Source organism: Muntiacus reevesi, chromosome 1 (assembly GCF_963930625.1).
Source record: "Muntiacus reevesi chromosome 1, mMunRee1.1, whole genome shotgun sequence".
Taxonomy (NCBI): Eukaryota; Metazoa; Chordata; class Mammalia; order Artiodactyla; family Cervidae; genus Muntiacus; species Muntiacus reevesi.
The window spans coordinates 216815292-216835945 of NC_089249.1; the positions used below are offsets into that span (position 1 = coordinate 216815292).

Genomic DNA, 20654 nt, shown 5'->3' on the forward strand with positions numbered 1-20654 from the left:
GAGACAGATTTATTGTAGCACTGGACGTGAGCAGGGGCCGGTGTGGCCAGCACCAGTGTGCGGAGGTGGTGGAGGGAGTGGGGGGAGGTGATGGGGGTGGGGCCCAGGGGACCCCAGGCTCAGGCCAGGAGTTGGGGTCGGGGCAACTTTTGCTCGCCCTATCCAGAAATCTGGGGCGATGGTTCCAGAATCAGCAAACCCCTCGGGTTGGGTAGGCTGGGGTGGGCAGCAATGAGTGGGAGGGGCTCACACATGGGAGAAGGCGTGGCTCTTGCAAAGGGGCTTGTCCTTCTTGGAGTAGAAAGTCTTTCCTTCCAGGTTGATCTGACATATCTGGGAACAGCCAAGGTGCAGTTACGAGGGGTGGGGGAAGCAGGAGAGGGCCGTTCCCAACCTCTTAGGAATCCCAGAGGCAGGGGTGGGAGGGAGGCAGGTGAAGAACACGAGGCTCTGGGGACAGGGCCTGAGTTCGAAGAGGGGTACTCACCGCGCACACGAAGCACGTATCATGCCAGCTGAAGCCCAGCGCCTCCAGGAAGCGGTCCCCAGCGTCAATCTTGAAGTCACAGCCTCGGCATTTTGTGCCAAACATCTTCTCATAGTCTGGAGACACAGAGAGAAGAAAAGTGGGGCGGGGGCGGGGGCGGAATTGGGTTCTCCCCTGCCCACACCCCGCCCCCTCACCCAGCACCGCCTTCTCACCTGTCCCAGCCCATACCTCGCTCGCAGTAGGGAGCCCCTTCCTCCATATAGAAGGCCCTGTTCCGAATGGGTGTCTTGCAGGCCGCACAGGTGAAGCAATGCACGTGCCAGGTCATCTTCAGGGCGTGCATGATCTCCTAAGAGGAAGCAACAGCCACTTGGTAACTTGGCACCCTCCTCTCCAGAGTCCAGGACATAGGCAGGCTGGCTGGGGCCCTCTTTCTTTCCAGATAAATGTTTTATCTGCACACCCACTGCTCCTACTTTCTCTCTCCAACCCCGAGGCATCCACTGTGCTGTGCTTGGTCATGTCCGACTCTTTGCAACCCCATGGACTGTAGCCCGCCAGGCTCCTCTGTCTATGGGGATGAGGAGAGGCAAGAACACTGAAGTGGGTTGCCACGCCCTCCTCCAGGGGATCGTCCCAACCCAGGGATCGAACCTAGGTCTCCCTCATTGCAGGAGGATTCTTTACCATCTGAGCCACCCGGGAAGTCCATGAATACTGGAGTGGGCAGCCTATCTCTTCTCCGGGTGATCTTCCCAACCCAGGAATCTAGCTGGGATCTCCTGCATTGCGGGAGGATTCTTTGCCAGTTGAGCTACCAGGGGAGCCTGGTGGTTGTTCACTATGCTGCGTCTGAAGTTCTGCTCCCAATCTCCACACGCTAGACCTTGCACATTCCCACAGCATCTCTGTCTCAGTGGATGGTGACTCCATCCGCATGGGCCAAATTCCTTGCTTTGTCCCTTATTTATTTCGGATCCACTCCGAAATCCGGCCGGGCTCTGCTTCAAGATGCATCGAGATACCGGCCACTTCTCACAGCCTCCCTGGTGTGGAATGTGAGCCTTGGGCACCTCTGACCTGGATAAGTGCACAAAACTGGCTTCTGTGCTCCTTCCTCTGCCCCTGACAGCCTGAAATCAACCTGTGCTCGGCCATCTTCTCCTCTGCTTGAATCCCTGCCTGGTCCGCATTGCTCTGAGCAAAGGGCAAAGCCCGGGGAAAGGCCCAGAGGCCAGCAAGACTGGCTTCCGTCCCTCTGCTCTCCCCATGTGGCCTCGTGTCCATGGCTGATGCACCGGGCACATCATCTTAGGGCTTCCTACCAGCTGCCCCCTCTACCTGGACTGCTTGGCCCAGATATGTGCTAGGCTCAGCCCTCACCCCCTTCAAGATTCTACCCAAAGATCACCTTCCCCTTGAGGCCCACGCTGACACGATCAGCTCATATGGCAACCCCGCTTCCCAAAGTCATGCTTCCAATAGCTTGAACCCTGCACTTTCTTCCCATACTGACGTGTGTGTGTGTTAGCCACTCAGTCGTGTCTGACTCTTTGCGACCCTGTGAACTGTAGCCTGTCAGGCTCCTCTGTCCATGGAATTCTCCAGGCAAGGATACTGGAGTGGGTTGCCATTCCCTTCTCCAGGCGATCTTCCTGACCCATGCGACCCTTCCTGACCTGGCTCTCTGCATTGCAGGCGGATTCTTTACCATCTGAGCCATTAGGGAAGCCCCCCATACTAGCATACCACCAGGTAATTTACCTCTTATGTCTCTCGCTTATTGTCTGCTCCCCACTGCCTTCTTCCCGATCTAGTATGAGGTCCCAGAGGGCATGAACTATTAACGTTTCTGTTAGCTGGTATATCCCAACAGTGCCTGGCCCATGGGTAGGCAATCATGAGTGCTTGTGAGCTAAGTTAACCTGCTCTACTGGAGGCCTGACAGAGCAGAGGCCACAGGTGGGCTGAGCTCTCCTTGGGGCCAACCGGCTGAGCGGCACTCACACCTGGGGCAGGCAGAAGGCAGTGTGGAGCCCCAGGGGATGTCAGATCGTGGGTTCAGCCAGATCTTAGCTGGGTGGCTTGCCCAACAGCTTTACCTCCTCATGACACTTGGCTCCTTCACTGCTGAACTGGGAGCCTGATCCCAGCTTTGTCTGGTTGCCGTAAGGATGGTCCCACATCTGAGGCCAGGGGTACCAGACCCAGTGCCTGCCAAGGCCAGGTGGCATACACAGTGGGGCAAGGTGGGGACTGTGTCATGGGAGAGCACGTGTTCCGTGTGCAGGGGTGGTGCTGACCGTTTCATTCAGGAATGCCTACAAGGCTCAGATTGAAATCCAGGTGTTAAAGTCAAATCCAATTTTTCAATATTGGCTATTACTTTAAAAATGAAACAGAGACTTCTCTCATGGTCTGGTTAGAAGTCTGCCTGCCAATGCAGAGTTCGATCCCTGAACCAGGAAGATCCCATATGCCGAGGGACAACCAAGACTGTGCGCCACAACTACTGCGCCCTCAAACTGCCACCACTGAAGCCTGCGTGCCCTAGAGCCCGTGTGCCACCACAGAAGAACCGCAACAAGAAGCCTGCGCACCACAGCCAGAAAGCAGCCCCCACTCACTGCAACTAGAGAAAGCCTGTGCGCAGCAGTGAAGACCCAGAGCAGCCAAAAATAAATAAATAAACAAGTCTTGGAAAAAAGACTTCCTTGGTGGTCCAGTGGTTAAGAATCCACCTGCCAATGCAGGAGACAGGTTCAATCCCTGGTCAGGGAAAATTCCACCTGCTGCAGAGTTAGCCAGACCCATATGCCTCCAACTACTGAGACTGTGTCCCAGAGTCCTTGCTCTGCAGCAAGAGAAACCGACACAGGAAGAGGCCCATGCCCCACAACGAAGAGTAGCCCCTGCTTATAGCAACTAGAGGAGGCTCTCGGGCAGCAATGAAGACCCAGCACAGCCAAAAGTTTTAAATAGAAACTATTTAAAAAAAATAATAAGGAAAGAAACAGTGTGGACAAAGCAAGATGTAAGTACGGGGAGCACCTAGCTCTCAGCTGGCCTGTCCACGCCCGCTACAGAAACTGTCGCGGGAATTCCCTGGTGGTCCAGTTGTTCGAATTCACCGCTCTCACTGCTGAAGGTGCAGGTTCAATCCGTGGTTGGGCAACTAAAACCCCACAAGGTGTGTGGCACAGTCCAAAAAAAAAATCTGTCATTTCTCACATATACCTCACAACCAGTCTGGCCAGGAAGTTACTGCCACTCCCATTTTAGCAAGGTCCAGAGAAAGTGATCTGTCCCAGATCACACAGTCAATAGATGACGGAAAAGTGTTTCGAGCCCAAGTCTGGCTCACTCCAGAGTTGGCTCTTCCCACTGCCTGGTGTTGCCTCTTTGCAAGGAGAAGACAAGGGCTGGGGGAAGGAACTTGGCTGTGGGTCAACAGGACAGGGTCTCGGGAGGAGCATGGGGAGCCCAGAGCTGGGCCCAGTGGGCATGTGGGCAGGGAGCAGGTCTCTGAGCCAGTTCTCCATGTCTACCTTATGCCCAAAGCTTCCTACATCTGTCTGCCCCTGCCGTCCCATCACCCTAACCCAGGCCTAGCGGTTCCGTTCCCCTCCTCCAGCTGTCTCCCCCTGCCCCAGGAGAAGCGCACTGAGGCACATCTGACCTCAGCAGTCCCCAGCTCCGGAAACCCTAACTTGGCCCTGCCCTCAATTCCACCTCGTCTCACACCCTCCCCGGGTGTTGCCTTGTGACACAAGCTGTTCCCTCTGGAGCATTCTCTCCTGACCCTTGTCCAAGCTAATTCCTACTGATGATTAAGTTCAGCTTAGAGGCCACTTGCATTCACTCCTTTAAGTATTAAGTGACCACTTTCTATACATGTGTTAGTGTGTTAGTCGCTCAGTCACGTCCTACTCTTTGCGACCCCATGGACTGTAGCCCGCCAGGCTCCTCTGTCCATAGAATTCTCCAGGCAAGAATACTGGAGTGGATTGTCATGCCCTCCTCCAGGGGATCTTCCTGACCCAGGGATCAAACCCAGGTCTTACGCATTGCAGGCAGACTCTTTACCAACTGAGCCACCAGGGAAGCCCTTCCTATATGTGAGGTATGAGCATGTGTGAGCATTACACATGAGCAAAAGAGCCCTAGTCCCCAGCCCATGAATTTCACACTGGAGAAGAGATGGGACAAAAGGATTGGAGGGTAGTAAGCAAACAGTGCGGAGTCTGGCCAGGTGGGAGGGTGGGTATCAGGGAAAGTGCCCCTGAGGAAGTGTTATTTGAAGCGCAGATGAGAAGGAATGAGGTAAAGAGAGTGCTAAGGGGTATTTCTAGCAGAGTACAGCCCGTGCAAAGGCCCTGCGGTGAAGGTAACTGGCAAGATAGAGCTGCCTGTGTCAGTGAAGCACCGGAGTGACAGGGGCTGGTGGTGAGTGGTAAGGCTTGACAACAGTCTTCCAGAGGGTCCCCAGACTAGGACATGTCACCTCTAATGTGTCCATCCCATCCCCCAGAGCTCCCCTCCAAGTCTGCTGAGTCAACCAGATGGTCCTGTGCTTCCCTATGCTCTGAGCTCTAAGAGCCTGAAGCCCTTGGTAAACTGGGACAGGTAGGTTCCTGCCCACCCCCCCGCACACACCCCACCACCGACCCCACTGGAGGGTGTGGTCTGTCAGCCCCTGCAAGAGGGGAAGCTGAGTGCCCTGGGCCACATGTGGAACCACTGGGCTGCGGCAGGAGCAGGGCTCACCACCTCACTCTGGGCATACTCTAGGACCCAGGAGCTAGGCAGGCTCCGTCAGCCTTGCCTCTGTAGCTGCAGCCTGGGCAATAACTTTGTCCACTTAGAACTGGGGCAGGGCAGGACGAGAGTGCGATGTAATGCAGGCGGGGCTGTCAGTGAACAGAACATAAGGGCCTTGATCTGTGGGAAGCAAATCCAGATGCCAGCTTAAGAAAGGTCCTGGGGGGACTTCCCTGGTGGTCCAGTGGTTAAGAGTCTGCCTGCCAACGCAGGAGACACTGGTTCAATCCCCGGTCAGGGAAGATCCCGCATGCCATGGGCCACTTAAGCCTGTGAGCAACAACGAGTGAGCCTGTGCTCCGCAACAAGAAAAGCCACTTTGATGAGAAGCTCATACACCACAACTAGACAGTAGCGCCCGCTTGCTGCAAATAGAGAAAACCCTGCACAGCAATGGAAGACTTAGTGCAGCCAAAAATAAATAAAATTTTAAAATGAAAGGTCCTGGGTGCCAGCCCATTCTGATAGAACAGTCCAACACGGTATCAGTTAGGCTGGTGGGGAAATGACTGTCATCTTGGGCAAAATTTCCTCATCTGTCAGATGAGAATAATCAAACTGACTTCATACTATAATTGTCAAGCTGGATGCCCATACATAGAAAATGACCCACAACACAAAACTGTGATGACATCCTTTCTCCCCTTCCAGTCTACTGATGGAATCCTCACTTTTTGCTGGGCACACAGCTGTACCAAACAGACTATATTTCCCAGCCTCCCTTGCAGCTCAGTAATGTCATGTGACTGAGTTCTGGGCTATGGGATGGAAGCAGAAGGGTTGGATGGCACCCATAGCCCAATCCAAAAGGAAATCAGTTCTGAATATTCATTGGAAGGACTGATGCCAAAGCTGAAACTCCAGTACTTTGGTGACCTGATGTGAAGAACTGACTCATTGGAAAAGACCCTGACGCTGGAAAAGATTGAGGGCAGGAAGAGAAGGGAACAGCAGAGAATGAGATGGTTGGATGGCATCACCGACTCGATGGACATGGGTTTGAGCAAGCTCCAGGAGTTGAAGGACAGTTCCCTGTCCTTCACTGGCGTGCTGTAGTCTATGGGATGGCAAAGAGTTGGACACGACTGAGAGACTGAAGTGAAATCATCTTCTAAAGATGGCTCCTAAGAACCTTCCACTCCTTCTTCCTTTTCCAATTTCCTGCTGAGAAAAGAAGAGAAACAAAAGGCAAAGGAGAAAAATATACCCAACTGAATGCAGAGTTCCAAAGACTAGCAGGAAGAGATAAGAAAGCCTTAAGTGAACAATGCAAAGAAATAGAGGAAAATAGAATGGGGCTAGAAATCTCTTCAAGAAAATTAAGAGATAGCAAGGGAATATTTCATGTGAAGATGGGCACAATAAAGGACAGAAACGGCAAGAATCTAACAGAAGCAGAAGAGATTATGAAGAGGTGGCAAGAATACACAAACTGTACAAAAAAGGTTTTAATGACTCAGATAACCATGATGGTGTGGTCACTTACTTAGAGCCAGACATCCTGGAGTATAGTGAAGTAGGCCTTAGGAAGCATCACTATGAACAAAGCTAATGGAGGTAATGGAATTCCAGTTGAGCTATTTCAAATCCTAAAAGATGACGCTATTAAAGTGCTGCACTCAATATGTCAGCAAATTTAGAAAACGCAGCAGTGACCAGAGGACTGGAAAAGGTCAGTTTTCATTCCAATTCTAAAGAACGGCAATGCCAAAGAATGTTCAAACTACCACGTAATTGTGCTCATTTCACAAGCTAGCAAGGTAATGCTCAAAATCCTTCAAGCTAGGCTTCAATGGTATGTGAACCAAGAACTTCCAGATGTACAAGGTGGATTAGAAAAGTAGAGGAACCAATGATCAAATTGCCAACATCCGTTGGAGCATAGAAAAAGCAAGAAAATTCCAGGAAAACTTCTTCATTGACTATGCTAAAGCCTTTGACTGTGTAAATCACAACAAACTGGAAAATTCTTAAAGAGATGGGAATACCAGACCACCTGATCTGCCTCCTTAGATTATCTGTATGCAGGTCAAGAAGCAACAGTTAGAACCATACATGGAACAATGGACTGGCTCAAAATTGGGAAAGGAGTATGTCAAGGTTGCATATTGTCACTCTGCTTATTTAACTTAAATGCAGAGTACATGATGCAAAATACCGGGCTGGATAAATCACAGGCTGAAATCAAGCTTGCTGGGAAAAATATCAACAACCTCAGATATACATATGACACCACCCTTATGGCAGAAAGCAAGGAGGAATTAAAGAGCCTCTTGATGAAGGAGAAAGAGGAAAGTGAAAAAGCTGGCTTAAAACTCAACATTCAAAAAACTGAGATCATGGCATGCGGTCCCATCATTTCATGGCAAATAGACTGGGGAAAAATGGAAACAGTGACAGACTTTATTTCTTGGGCTCCAGAATCACTGTGGACAGTGACTGTAGCCAGGTGCGTGTTGAAAGACAGGTAGGTGCTTGTTCCTTGGTAGAAAAGCTATGATGAACCTAGACAGCATATTAAAAAGCAGAGACATCACTTTCCTGACAAAGGTCTGTATAATCAAAGTTATAGTTTTCCGATAGTCATGTACAGGTGTAAGACTTAGACCATAAAGAAGGCTGAACACATGGAGAAGGAAATGGCAACCCACTCCAGTATTCCTGCCTGGAAAAATCCATGGACAGAGGAGTCTGGTGGGCTGAAGTCCACGGGATTCCATAAAAAAAAAAAAAAAGAAGGCTGAACACTAAAGAATAGATGCTTTCGAACTGAGGTGCTGGAGAAGACTCTTGAGAGTCCCTTGGACTGCAAGGAGATCAAACCGGTCAATCCTAAAGGAAATCAACCTTGAATATTCATTGGAAGGCTGAAGCTCCAGTACTCTGGCCACCTGATATGAAGAGCTGACTCATTGGAAAAGTCCCTGATGCTCAGAAAGATTGAAGGCAGGAGGAGAAGCAGACGACAGAGGATGAGATGGTTGGACGGCATCACCAACTCAATGGACATGAGTTTGAGCAAACTCTGGGAGATAGTGAAGGACAGGAAAACCTGGCGTGCTGCAGTCCATGGGGTCGTAAAGAGTTTGACACCACTAAGCAACTGAACAGCAAGCCGACTGGAGCATGGAAATTTTGCCTGAAGCTCAAGAGCTATCTTGGACTATGAGTGGTAAGTAAGTCAAGGCTAAGATGTTGGAGAAACAAGATACAGGAGCCTGGATCTGCCTACATGTCCCAGACTGCCCACCTCTCCACTTCCTTAGGTGAGAAACAGCTGTCATTATTTTTTCTGTCACTTGTGGTCAAGGCAGTTATCACTAATATGACCATTACTACAGAGCTCTCTGGGCTTCCCAGGTAGTGCTAGTAGTAAAGAACCCTCCTGCCAATGCAGGAGATGTAAGAGATGCAGGTTCGATCCCTGGGTTGGGAAAATCCCCTGGAGGAAGGCATGGCAACCCACTTCAGTATTCTTGCCTGGAGAGTCTCCATGGACAGAGGAGCCTGGTGGGCTACAGCCCATAGGGTCACAGAGTCAGACCCGACTGAAGTGACTTAGCACACACACATGCACAGAGCTCTCTGGCCACATCCGGAAGCTCTGCCCATGGATCCAAAAACAGGGAGACGCATGAGTGCTGGAAGTCCGCAGTGCCTGGTGCTGCTCTGGTCTGGCCCTCATGCTCTGTAGCCTTGGGCAGTTTCTGCCTCTCTCTGCACTTCAGCTTCCACACAGGCACAGCTGAAACCCCCTCAACTTGTCACCCTGCCTGTTACGCTCCTCTTTCCTTAGGCTGCTCACCGTCGACACTCTTGGAGTCCCCTTCCTCTGTGTGAGTTCCTGGGGGCAGGACCATGCCTGTCTCTTCACAGGGCATCCCCAATGTGGGGCACTGTCCACAAGAATGGGAGATGGTAGATAGGGCATCACTCTCAGCCCATAAACTATGCTGACCCAAGTCCCAGGCCCAGCTCCAGGTGGCAGCTAGGTTGCCCTGCAGGAGACCAGGCCAGGCTCTGCTGCATATTTAGACTCAGTAGGAAAAACAGGATTTTTTTTTAAGAACAGGTTTTTAATATATATATTTATTTATTTGGCTGCATGGGGTCTTAGTTGTGGCACAGGGGATATAGTTCCCTGACCAGGAATCGAACCCAGGCCCCCTGCATTGGGAGCACAGAGTCTTAGCCACTGGACCACCAGGAAATCACCAAGAATAGGATTTTGAATCACAAGTTTTTTGAACCTAAATTTCTGCCTTTGCAAATCAATAGTTCTGTGTCCTTCAAGCCTATCTTCAGAGACTCCGTTTTTCATACGCATTCGCATTCAGGGTGGCAGATTGCTTTAGCCTCTCAAAAGCCAGTCACAACCCCCTCTTTTGCCTTCCTCTCTTATAGAGGACAGTAGCTAAAATACTGAATTTGCCAGCTTCCCTCACTGGCCCAGGTGCCCATACAATAACAATTCCAACAACTGAGATAAAGATGCAAGTTCCTGGTTTTTCTTCCAGAGCCAAAAGGCAAAACCTCATTAAAAGAAGACTCCTGCTCCTTCCCTTGGATTCCCACCTGCAACAAGAATGTGAGCCTGGGGCTTGAGCAGTCATCTGGCATCCATGATACAATAAACTTGAGGACAAAGGCCTAGAGGCTAAGGATTTCAGAACTAAAATACAGGAAAAGCCTAAAGCCATCCATGAGCTGCTCTTCCACCCCTGGAATTCTTGCAATTGAAGTAAACATTACCCCTTCTGTTTCAATCTCTATACTGGAGTTTTTTCTATTACTGAAGCTGAATGCAATCCTAACACAGTAGCCACCTCTTGTTTTGGCCTGACTAGCACTCACCTCCTCTCTTGGGGTAATGTCACCCTGGTTTTATGTTCAAGGAACCAGTCCTATGGTTCAGGCAAGGTCACCAGACCCTGTTCCAGGGGTGAGTGTCACCTGGGCCTGGCCAACTAGAGTCACAGGGCTTGGTTCAGAGATGGGCATGTGAAGCAGGCCAGGCCAATGAGCATCAGCACTGGGACTCGATGGCACAGAGGTCCTCTCTTTCTCTCTGTGGTGCTAACCTGGGGAGATTTAACCCTGGAGCCATTGATGTGGCAGCATCTTTGCCGCTTTCTAGGGAAAAGCATGCTGGGATCAAAGCCAACACAGATGAAACCAGAGGCAAGTGGCAGAAAAGACTCCTGACAACCTCAGGATCTGCATTCAACTGGGCCAGAAGTTAGCATCCCTCAGCCTTTCTGATTATTGCACCAATTCTCTCCTGCTTGAGCCCCTAAGAGTTAGGATTTAGATCACCTGTTAAGACAGTCCTGGCTAATGTAAAGTGAGATTGATACAGTAGCCTGATTGTGAGGCTGGTAAGGTTCCAACGGCGTCCTGCAGGGACAGCCCCCCAGCCCAGGAGCTGCTCAACACTCCTCACTGCTGAAGAGTCAGGCTTGCCTTCCCAGTCCCCCGCCAGCCGCCAGCCCCACTCACGCCGGTGATCTTCTTCTTGCACTTGGCACAACTGGGTGCATAGCGCACATCGTAGCAGGGTGGGCAGAAGATGGCCCCCTTCTCCTCGAAGAAGCCACCCTCTTCCAGAACCTTCCCGCACTGGCTGCACACAAACTCCTCAGGGTGGTATGCGTGGCCCAGCGCCACCAGGTAGCGGCCCCTGCAGGGGAAAGCAAGGGCAGTGAGCAGGAGTGGGTGCAAATGAAGTTGGGGTTCCTGGCCAGCACCCCACAGGGTTTACCCCACACCTATTATGAAACCTGGGAGGGAATGTTCATTCTCTTCATCTCCAAATAGGGAAGAGACAAGCTTGAAAGGTGACTTGCCTAAGATCACACAGCAAGACAAAGCTGACCATTGTGGGACTTCCCCGGTGGTGCAATGGTTAACAATTTGCCTCCCAAGGCAGGGGACACGGGTTCAATCCCTAGTTGGGGAACTAACATCCCACATGCCTCAGGGCAACTGAGCCCATGCACTGCGACTAAGATTCCATGTGCTGCAACTAAGATCAGATGCAGCCAAATAAATATTTTAAAAAGCTGCACTGTTTTGATGACAGGAGGTGAGGGAGAAGGGAAGCGTCAGAAAAGGGAGGAAGGTGACACTGGGTGAGGACTGCTGACTTGAGTCTAATAAGTTGAACCCAAGGGGTTGGTGTCCTGGGAGACAGGAGGCCTGGAGTACCTGTGAGCCCTGAAGGCCAGTGGGCACTTGAGCTGAGCCTGGTGCCCACTGTGTCCCGTTGGCCTGGAGAGGGACCTGGCCATCCCAGATAAATGGGGCTGTCTGAACGAGGGGGTGCTTTCCAGAGCTTAAGAGCTGACAGGAGTTGAGAGCAGGGCAGAGCCTGGGATGAGAACTAGGAAGGCTCTGGGGCCTGACACAGATCCGATTCTGGGGGGTTGTGGGACTGCTGGTCCCTGGGGAGCAGTGCAGAGAGGGAAGGACTTAAGAGGCTTAGTAGAGAGAGACCAAGTGAGCAGGAAGGAGAAAGGCAAGAGGGGGCTGGGAGCAGGGAGGCCCTTCCTGGCCAGAGAGCAGCGAGTCTAGGGCTGCAGCTTGGCTGTCGTTGGCACCCCCTCCATTTCACCAGGGCAAATGTTGGAGAGAGTCTGAGCAGGGGGCAGCTGAGATGAGTAGGGAGACAGATGGGAGGAGCAGCGGTCGGAAAGACACCAGGGCTGGAGCTCCAGTTCAGGAAAAGACCGGGGTGGGAAGGGACGGGGCCACCCACCGGATGACCCTGTGGCACTGGTGGCACACGGGAGTCTTGCCGTCGCCGCCACCGCCCCCGCCATGGCCCCCTCCAGCGGCGGCCTGCACGATGGAGGTGCGGTTCTGCATAGGTGTGGGTGTGGCTGGCTGCGTGTGTCGGGTCAGCACCGTGCTGGTCTTGTCCGGGGCATAGCGCTCAGCAAATGCAGGGTCCACAGCCCAGGGTGGGCGGCTCGTGGGACTGGGGGTGGTAGGGCCTGCCAAGGCCAGGAAAAGTGGCTCCATGGGGGTGCCCGGGGACACCACAGAACAGCGGGGAGAGCCCGGGGCAGCTTGGAGGGGCCCGACCCCCATGCCTCTGGTGGTTACCCACCCTTCCCCAAGCCCAAGCCCACGCTCTCTCACCAGGCCAGGGCTCCTGGGGTGTAGCTGAGACTGGGGTTGGGGCTTCCATCCTGGGCACCTGGCTGTAAGATCTGTCATTCAAGGCCCTGCACGGCCGAGGCTCCTGGCATGGCCCCACCCCCCAAGCTTGGTCCTGCTGGCCCCATGAGAGATGCCTGGGTGCAGGAGAGCAGAGGACTCCAGGTCCCCCCAGGGCAGGGAGGGGTAGGGCAACTTCTCCTGGCCAGGTTCCAGCTGGCTGGTCTGTCGCACAGGGCTGGGAGGTGAGGTAGGGCTCTCGCTTCTGGGGCCGTTCGTGAGGGTCTCTCTCATGGCAGGGCCCCCTTTTGCTGGGTACCCCCACCCACTGAGACCCAGACTAGCAGGGCCCACACTGGATCTGAACCATCTAACACCCCCGACCCAAATGCAAACCAAGTCCACGAAGACAGAGAAGAGAGGCAGAGAAAGCAGGGCTGAGAATGTTTATTTGCGTGCCCAAAAAGCCAGTACAGACCTGGCAGACAGCAGTACCATAGGGGCAAAGAGTGAAGGCAGCAGTGTCAGATGGAGCCGGGCCCTGTGCCAGGAGGGCAGCTGGGGCCGGGCCAGCAGGAGGCTCAGTCCAGGGGCAGAAAAGGGATGGGTGAGGTAGGCAGAAGCTGGAGGTGCCAAGGGGACGTGCCCTGGGGCGGAGGAACAGCAAGAAAGAGGCAGAGAGGGCAGCCGGCCGGCGAGGACCAGGCTACGACTGCACGTTGAGCACATGGGCAGAGCGCTGGTGATGCCAGTCCCGGAGGCGGGTGTAGCGTGGGCTCTGTAGCTCCAGGACATACTTTTCCCTGAGGGGTAGAGAGAGAAGGAGGAGGAAGTGGAAGGAAGGAGAGATGGAAGGGAGGCAGGGAGGGAGGCCCGAAGGAAGGAAGGAGAATGGCTAACCCTGGCTAGGGATGGCCAGGAGCAGACAGGGCTGGAATGGGAGAGGCCGGAAATGAGAGAGGGGCTGGAGCTGGTCCTGTTACCTTGATTTCTTCAGGTGCTCCTCATCCGGGTCTTGCACTGACAGGGCAGAGGCAGGCATTGACCAAGAGCAGACAGAAGGCCACCCCAGCCCTGAGCCCTGGTAGAGGGTCACAGGGTGCCAGAAGCCCGGGCCCGGGCTGGGGGACCAGGAGGGGAGCCCACCCTTCCCTGGGCTGGCACTTACTGAACTCGGTGCCCGTGAGGTGGGCGAGGATGCGGAAGGAACGGGACTGGCCTGTCCCAGGCCTCGGCCGCCAGTCCTCTGTGTCCTCCATCAGCCGCTGCTTGCTGGCATCTGGGACCAGCGGTCGGAGCGGCTGTCTGTGGGGAGGGTGGGGCTCAGAACCTCATGCCTGGACGGGCAGCAGGGGCGGCCCCTCCCCGGACTTGATACAGGTGGGCGAGAGTGACGGGAAGAGGGGCGGGCAAGGCCAGGGCCCTGCTGGGTGAGGGGTGGGGTAGGGAAGTGAGAGGGCAGGAGGGCAATCAAGGTGAAAGGCCGGCAGCCAGAGTGGGGAGGGGCCACCACCCAGAGTGCCAAAAGGAAGGAAGAGAGGGACAGGCAGAGGGGGCTCACTGACTTGTCAGGGGTCTGCACCTGTGAAGGAAATAAGACAGATGGACAGATAAAGGTACAAAGAGATAGACAAGGGGAGGAAGAAAGATGGCAAGGGGTCAGAGTAGCCAGGGGGAAGGCTGCACTGAGTATCTGGGCTCAGTCGGCCAACATCAAATCCCAACCCCAGGCGACCACCGCGTACGGGGCGGCGCTGCCTTGCTCACAGCCCCCAGGGGGGCCGGCCCAAGGCAGGAGCCACACCCCTGTGCCTGCAGTACCCGCCCCAGCCACCAGGGGTCGCTGTCGCACGGTTCGGGCCAGGCTGGGGCGCAGCACAGACAGAGCAGCAGCGGGCAGCCGGCGGGCGTGCGGAGGTGGAGACATAGCGTGGACGGGCAGGACAGACGTACCCATTCTGCTGCGGGGTGCTGTCTGCGGGCGGGTTCGCCCCGAAAGGCCGGGCCGTCTTGTTGAGGGAGGCGCTGGGTGCAAAGGTGTACCGCGGGGGGTCCGCGGCGGGGGCCAGGGCCTGGGCAGAGACAGAGCGGGGAGGGCGGGCAGGGCGGGAGGAGGCGGGGGATCTGGCCAGAGTGGGGCGTCCCCTGGCACGAAGAGGCCAGCGGTACTCCAGCCCTACCCCCACACATCTGGCCTGAGGCTCCGGGGAGGCGGAGACTCAGGTTTCAAGGGACCCATTTGGGAGCAATGATCTCAGCCCACGCAGTCCGAGGGCGGGTGGGCTAGTGCAGCTTGCAGCACAGGCCGGCGGGAGAGAGGGAAGGAGGCAGGCAGGCAGACGGATGGACCGACAGGCAGACATGCATGGTGCTCTGACCGTGCGGCAGTCCCTGGCCCAACTCCCAGTTCCCAGACTCCCCAGCTCTGGCCTCCACCCTCTACTCCCGGCCAGGGATGGGGGGAGACCAAGACTGCACCAGGGAGGGCAGGTGAGCCTGGATGTCCAGTCCCACCCCGCCTGCTGCCCACATATCCCAAGCCCATCCCCTACCTTCTGCTGTTTGCTCTGAGCCGGCTGAGCCCTAGAAGAGAAGGGGAAGCGGTGATGATGGGCCACGCCCAAGGGCACGCCCACCTGCCAGGGCTGCTCAGCTCAGGCTTACCTGCTGAGGCTGAGGCTAAGGCGCTCCCCGCAGGCACGGATCTTGTTCTGGGCTTCGATGTGTGTGAGGCCCCCCGCGTTCTCGCCATCAATACTCAGCACCCAGTCACCCACGGCCACGCCGGCTTGTGCAGCTTTACCCCCAGGGGTGAGCTATGGAGAGATGGAGGCTCATGGAGGACCAAGACTCTGCTGACCAAACTCAGGCAAATAGCAGCCAACCCTGCCTTTCCTCAGCTGCCCCACTCGCAGAACCCAGGGGTCTCTTCATTCAACGTGTTTCTGGACTACTGTTGGATACTAAAGCCATCTGAGAGGGGGTGGAGCTCGCTTGAGCTTCACCATCACCTCAAGCACTCCGCTTACACATTCATTCACCTCCAGGGATCCTCCTCAAGGTTCAGAAGCTGCTGACATCAACATGCAGCCACCTTCAGGCGAAAACACAAGTGTTTCAGCTCTAACTGAAGCTTTTGAGGTCTCTGCTGGCCTCTTGCCCAGGCCATCCCACCCACCAGACCTGCCCTCTGGCTTGTGCATGTGGCAAGTTCCTCCCTGAGCGCTCACTCACCTCCTACACTCCTAGCACCCAATCCTGGTGCCATTTGCAGGAATCCACCAGGACCCTTGGAGCACCAGAAATACCCCCCATCACCTCTAGGTTCCCAGTGATCAGTGCCCAAATGGGGCCCAGAGTGTCAGCTGGGGGCTTCACGGGCTGTAAATATGGGTGTCAACCCCAAGCCCTCGACTGCCACATCAGCCTCTCCCCACAATCCTTTGGGCTCTGCGTTGGGAATCCCTGGTTCCCGTGGCAACTGAGTAATAGCAGGCTGGAAGGAACGGTCAGCAGCATGAGCTGAAACCCATGAAGATGACTTCTGGGAAGTGGTGGGCTTTGGCGAAAACAGAGTGGAATGGGCTGCATAGGGTGTGAGAGAATTCAATACTTATGAAGACCTCAAGTGCTGAAAGAATTGTTCTCAAGGTTAGGTAGCACCAGTTTTAAGGCCCAGGGTAGGTATTTCCCAGGGTCTTGATATAGGTGACCCTGAAGAACCCAACTGGGCCCTCCTAGTCCTCTAGCCTAGTGGCAACAACACAGGCAGACGTAGCACTGTGGTTCATAAGTCTAAGCCCACAGGGCTGCCTGGCCATCTGGCAATGGGCTTGGCCTTGAACAGGCTTGTGGGGGAAGTAATGGGAAGCAGAATCACACTTCACAAGTCGGGGAGGTTTTCGGAGTACAGGCTGCCTGTGACCCCATAAGGCTCCTCAGTGGGCCGATACTCAGGAGTTCAGGCAGGGAGAGGAGGTAAGAGGTTCCAGAGAGGTGGCAGAGGGATTAGACCCAGAGACTGATCGCACTAGGGCAAGAAGAGAGAGCTCGGTTTGATGGCTCGACCTCACGCTTCAGAAGTCAGAAGGGTAAGACAGCTGGGTGGCCCCTTCTTTACTTGCTAAGTACTAACAGAAGTTTACATTTACCAAGTACCTAGTATTACCACATACTGAATCCTCCAAAAACCCTGTGGAGGAAAATCTGGGAATATACCTATTTTATACATGGGAAAACAGAGAGGTTAAGTAACTTGCCTCTAGTTGCCTAGCTAGCAACTCAAGAGGCAGGGCCAGGACCCTGACTCTAAGGCTCCACCCTATTAGGCCACCTCTGTTGAGAAAAGTAAAGTGAAAGTGTTAGTCCCTCAGTTGTGTCTGACTCTTTGTTAATGCATGGACTGTAGCTCCTCTGTCCATGAAATTCTGCAGGCAAGAATACTGGAGTGGGTTGCCATTTCCTTCTCCAGGGGGGTCTTCCCAACCCAGGGATCGAACCCAGGTCTCCTGCATTGCAGGCAGATTCTTTACCATCTGAGCCACCAGAGAATTGTTGAGAGCTGGGGCTCAGAGGACAGCCCTCTGAATGGAAAGATTATCTGATCCTCAAGCTGGGTTTGGGGCTTGGATCACCTATCTTACCTCTAGTTCAATCCAACCCCTTATAATGGGCATGGGGAAGTGATGCCCTTGAGAGGAAGTGACTTACTCAAGGTCACAGTGAGTCAGTAGAAGGGAAACCTGGTCTGGCCACTCCCTACCCACAAAGGCTGGCTCCCGGGAAGTGTGGGCTAAGCCCATGGAGGTGGGGGTCTCCGGTTGAGCTGGAGCTGTTGGCTCCCAGAAAGGGGATGGGGAACTGGCAACTACTTCCTTCTCTAGGATGGGGAGGACAGGAGGACACAGGAGGGACAGAGGAGTGGTCAGAGGTGGAGACAGGAGCAGAAGAGACCTGGGGATGGGGAGTGGGGTGTGTCTGGAGAGAAAAGCAAGCAGGCCCAAGGGACCAAGGGGAGAAAAAGCCAGGGGGCTGGACACTACACGGAGTAGGGGGTGAGTCAGCCTGAGGGCTCCACTGAGCAGCCCAACCCCCAAGTCCCAGACGTTACCTCATCTCCCAGGCCTGGGCCTACAGCCAGCCCTAGCCCCTCCCTCTCCTCCTCCATGCTAGGGTCAGGAGAGAGGGAGGGGGCCCAGCCCAGCTCAGAAAAGACCACCCTCGCTCCCACCCACCAGGACCTAGGTCCAACTCCAGGGCTGGGCTCAGCTGGTGGCCCCACCCACATGCTGGGACTGCTAACAGAGCCCGAGCTCAGAGTGCCCCCAACAGGCCACATCTGAAAGTCCATCCCTTAGGCTGCTTTGTTGCCCAACCCCACCAATGAAGAAACTGAGGCTGAGGTCAGCCAAGCTCCCAGCCACACTGACCAGCACTTTCCCAGGAAGGGGAGTATAGGATGGGTTCCCAGGGCTGGCAAGGCTTGAGTATTATGTATGGGCTGGGGCTATGTAGTAGGGAGACCAGTGCCCTTAGCTACCTTGCTGGCAAAGCAGCTTCCAGGAAACCCCGCGGAAGTGTCCCTGGGAACAGTGACTGCCTGCAGGTCCTGGCCACCAAGCCCAACTACAACAGACTCTACTTTGGGCCCCTCTCGAGCTGGGCTCTCTAGACCCCTCCAGGCTGTGCCTGCCCTGGGCTTCATGCCAATAGCTGCCTGCTGACCAGGAGCCTGGGTGGGCCTCTCTGGACAAGCGGATATAGGGACAGGAAGTCCCCGCCCCTCCTGACCCCCAGACTAGTCAAGAGACACCAACCCAAGGGCTGGCCTCACTCTCTCAGGGCAGATACTTTGTTCCCTGTGTCCCACAACTGATCCCACAGTCGGAGCCACAGCCTGGTGATCGGCTGAGGGGCCCACTGATGGGGTTCAGGGTTCCAGGCCTAGGCCAGCCTTCTTTAGCTCTGCAGACTTCAGCCACCAGTTGGCTATCCCAGCATGGGGCTGCATTCTTGGGCTTATAAGGCAATCCCCCTGCCACAGGGAGGAGCCAGCCTCCAGCTCCACCCCCACCAGGACAGGCTCTCAGGAGTTGGAAGTCAGAGCCCTAGAGACCCAAAGAGCACTGCATCCTGAATGGGACCAGTGAATGGGATAAAAGTCCTCACCTAGGCTGGGGAGAAGCTTATCCACCCACAAAAAATGCAGGCCAACCCTGTGTTTGAAGCCCCATGCCTGCTTTGCCATGGAACAGATGAAAGAGTCCCTTCAATGAGTCTTGAGTTATCTCATCTGAATAAACAGGATGATAGTTGCTATCCCTTAGGTGGCAATGAGGATGAAGTGAGCTCCTGCAGTCAGAGTGCCCTCCCAGAGGCCGAGCACCAAGCATTGCTCTTCAAGCAGTTTATAGACACTTCTTGGAGACCTCAGGCTCACCTCCTGAAGAATGGGCACACTCCTGAGCCTAGAAGGTGCAGTGCAGTGCTGTGGAAGTCTGAGGGCTCCTTTCCCAGTATCTACCGAGTTGGGAGTCCTTGTGGCAGGTGCCCACAGCTCTGGACCTGGACACCTCCTAGTATCATTCCTGCTCAGACTCCTTCTGCCACCCACTGGAGATCTGAGCACCAGAGACCCCTAGGGGAACCCTTCCCTCAATCTAGGCTCACCCGGGAGATGGAGAGAGGTACATTGAAGTCCTTGCCCCCCTGCAGCCGGAAGCCCCAAGGTGCTGGCCCCTCCAGCACCACCTTGAAGGAATCCATAGTGCTGCTCCTGAGAGGAGAGAAAAGGTGAGTGATACATGGTGGGTGCACAGGCAGGCCCGACTCTGGACACCAGCCTTGGACTAGCGCCAGGCAAGCACTGGCAGACGCTGAGCACACCCAGGGGGAGGGTAGGCGGGCACCCTGTTAGGTCGCGCTGGGCTGCTAGCTGGCAGACTCACTTTGGAAAGGACAGGGGCAACTCCCCTTCCCCAAAGGACTGGGGCGGGGGAGGGAGGCGGTGAAGGGAGCCCGCATCCAGTCTCCAGGTTCCTCTCATCCAGGAGTGGACCGCGGGACTACTTAGGCATGACCTCCTTCCCAGCCAGTCTTGAGCCTTGGTCTGGACAGCAATGCCAGTCCAGGGCCGGCGCTCCTCTCCCCCGCCCCCAGGTCCCGACAGGCAGGCCTCGGCTGGAGCCTGCTCGGACTATATAAGGCGTGTAAACTGACACTGTGTGGAGAGAACACGGGGGCTTGGGCCGCGAGGGGGAGGGGTGGAGAGGGGTGGAGGGAGGCGGCTGGAGCGAATCCTAGCCATTCCAAGCCCAGTCGAAGCTACCGAGAGCCAGGGCAGGACCCCTGGGAGCTCTGGGTTCTGAGCGGGGGCGCGGCCCCTGGGGGGAATGGCGGGGGCTGGGATTCCAAAGCATGGCCAGGAAGCGGATTTATCCCGCACCCCTGCGGGGGTGTTGCCTCCCACACACGACTGCTACCGTCCCAACGTGACTCAGTTTCCCTCGGGCCCTAGTCTGGGCCCCAAGCCCTGGCCGAGTCCCAGGCGCAGGAAGCGGCGCAGGCGCCAATCAGCCCCGCCGCAGCCGGCTTCGCCGCAGGAAGACGGGGGCGGGGGTAGGGGCGACGGCCACCGGAGGACGTGCGGAGCTGGCTACGACCCCCAGTCCCCTCTGTGGTCCCCATTATGCCTCTGCCCCCCACCTGATCCGGCCCGAGACGCCCCGCGCTGTCGCAAGTACCTACTGGGCCCCGCCGGGGCGCTGCTCCGCGGCGGGCTCCACAGAGCCGCGCTGGGATCCGCCGCCCGAGTTCTGACCCCGCCCCCGCCGCTGCCATCCACTTTGAGCCCGCATAGGGGGGCGGAGCCAGATGCCCCGCCCCCTCAAAGTCGCGGTCGCCCGGGCAGTGGGAAGCCCCACCCAATCCTTCCGCCCCACCCAATCATCAGGTCCCATCTCGCTTTGAGCTCTAAGACACAGCCCTCCTTCGTCCCGTTGGTGGGGCGGGGCCTGGGCGGAGTCTGGGCCGGGTCTCGGCTGCTGGACACCTAGTTTGGGAGCCTCCGTGTTCCTGGCCCTTTGCGCCTCCAGCTGGCGGAGCGAAAAGAAAGTTTACTTGGGAACCAGACAGATCTGGATCTGAGTCGGCTTGTGAACCTTAGTTTCCAACTCGGAAAAAT

The 20654-nt window shown here is 55.4% G+C and overlaps 1 protein-coding gene across 12 annotated transcripts; it reads right to left on the reverse strand.

Moving 5' to 3' along the window:
- Positions 1-20296, reverse strand: PDLIM7 (PDZ and LIM domain 7). Of its 12 annotated transcripts, none has more exons than XM_065918283.1 (14): positions 20215-20296; positions 19142-19247; positions 15137-15288; positions 15025-15055; positions 14426-14544; positions 14034-14054; positions 13641-13777; positions 13456-13492; positions 12455-12525; positions 12069-12306; positions 10811-10991; positions 719-839; positions 488-603; positions 1-333 (listed from the first exon to the last, which is right to left on the reverse strand). In XM_065918283.1, exons 2-14 carry the CDS (start codon positions 19235-19237, stop codon positions 247-249), a joined length of 1407 nt encoding a protein of 468 aa, XP_065774355.1. In that variant the 5' UTR covers positions 19238-19247; positions 20215-20296; the 3' UTR covers positions 1-246. The 12 variants fall into 12 exon arrangements, with proteins under 12 accessions (XP_065774355.1, XP_065774356.1, XP_065774361.1 ...); XM_065918284.1 differs by having other exon boundaries at positions 20219-20278; XM_065918285.1 differs by having other exon boundaries at positions 2-333; positions 12455-12516.
- Between the last annotated feature and the right edge of the window lie 358 nt (positions 20297-20654).

Excerpts from the sequence above, each read along its gene's own strand:
- PDLIM7 (XM_065918283.1), bottom strand. The coding sequence starts at position 19,237 with ATGGATTCCTTCAAGGTGGTGCTGGAGGGGCCAGCACCTTGGGGCTTC. Across the intron at positions 14,055-14,425 it reads AGCACCCCGCAGCAGAATGG|GTGCAGACCCCTGACAAGTC; the intron begins GTACGTCTGTCC and ends TTTCCTTCACAG. Across the intron at positions 334-487 it reads ATACGTGCTTCGTGTGCGCG|ATATGTCAGATCAACCTGGA; the intron begins GTGAGTACCCCT and ends GGCTGTTCCCAG.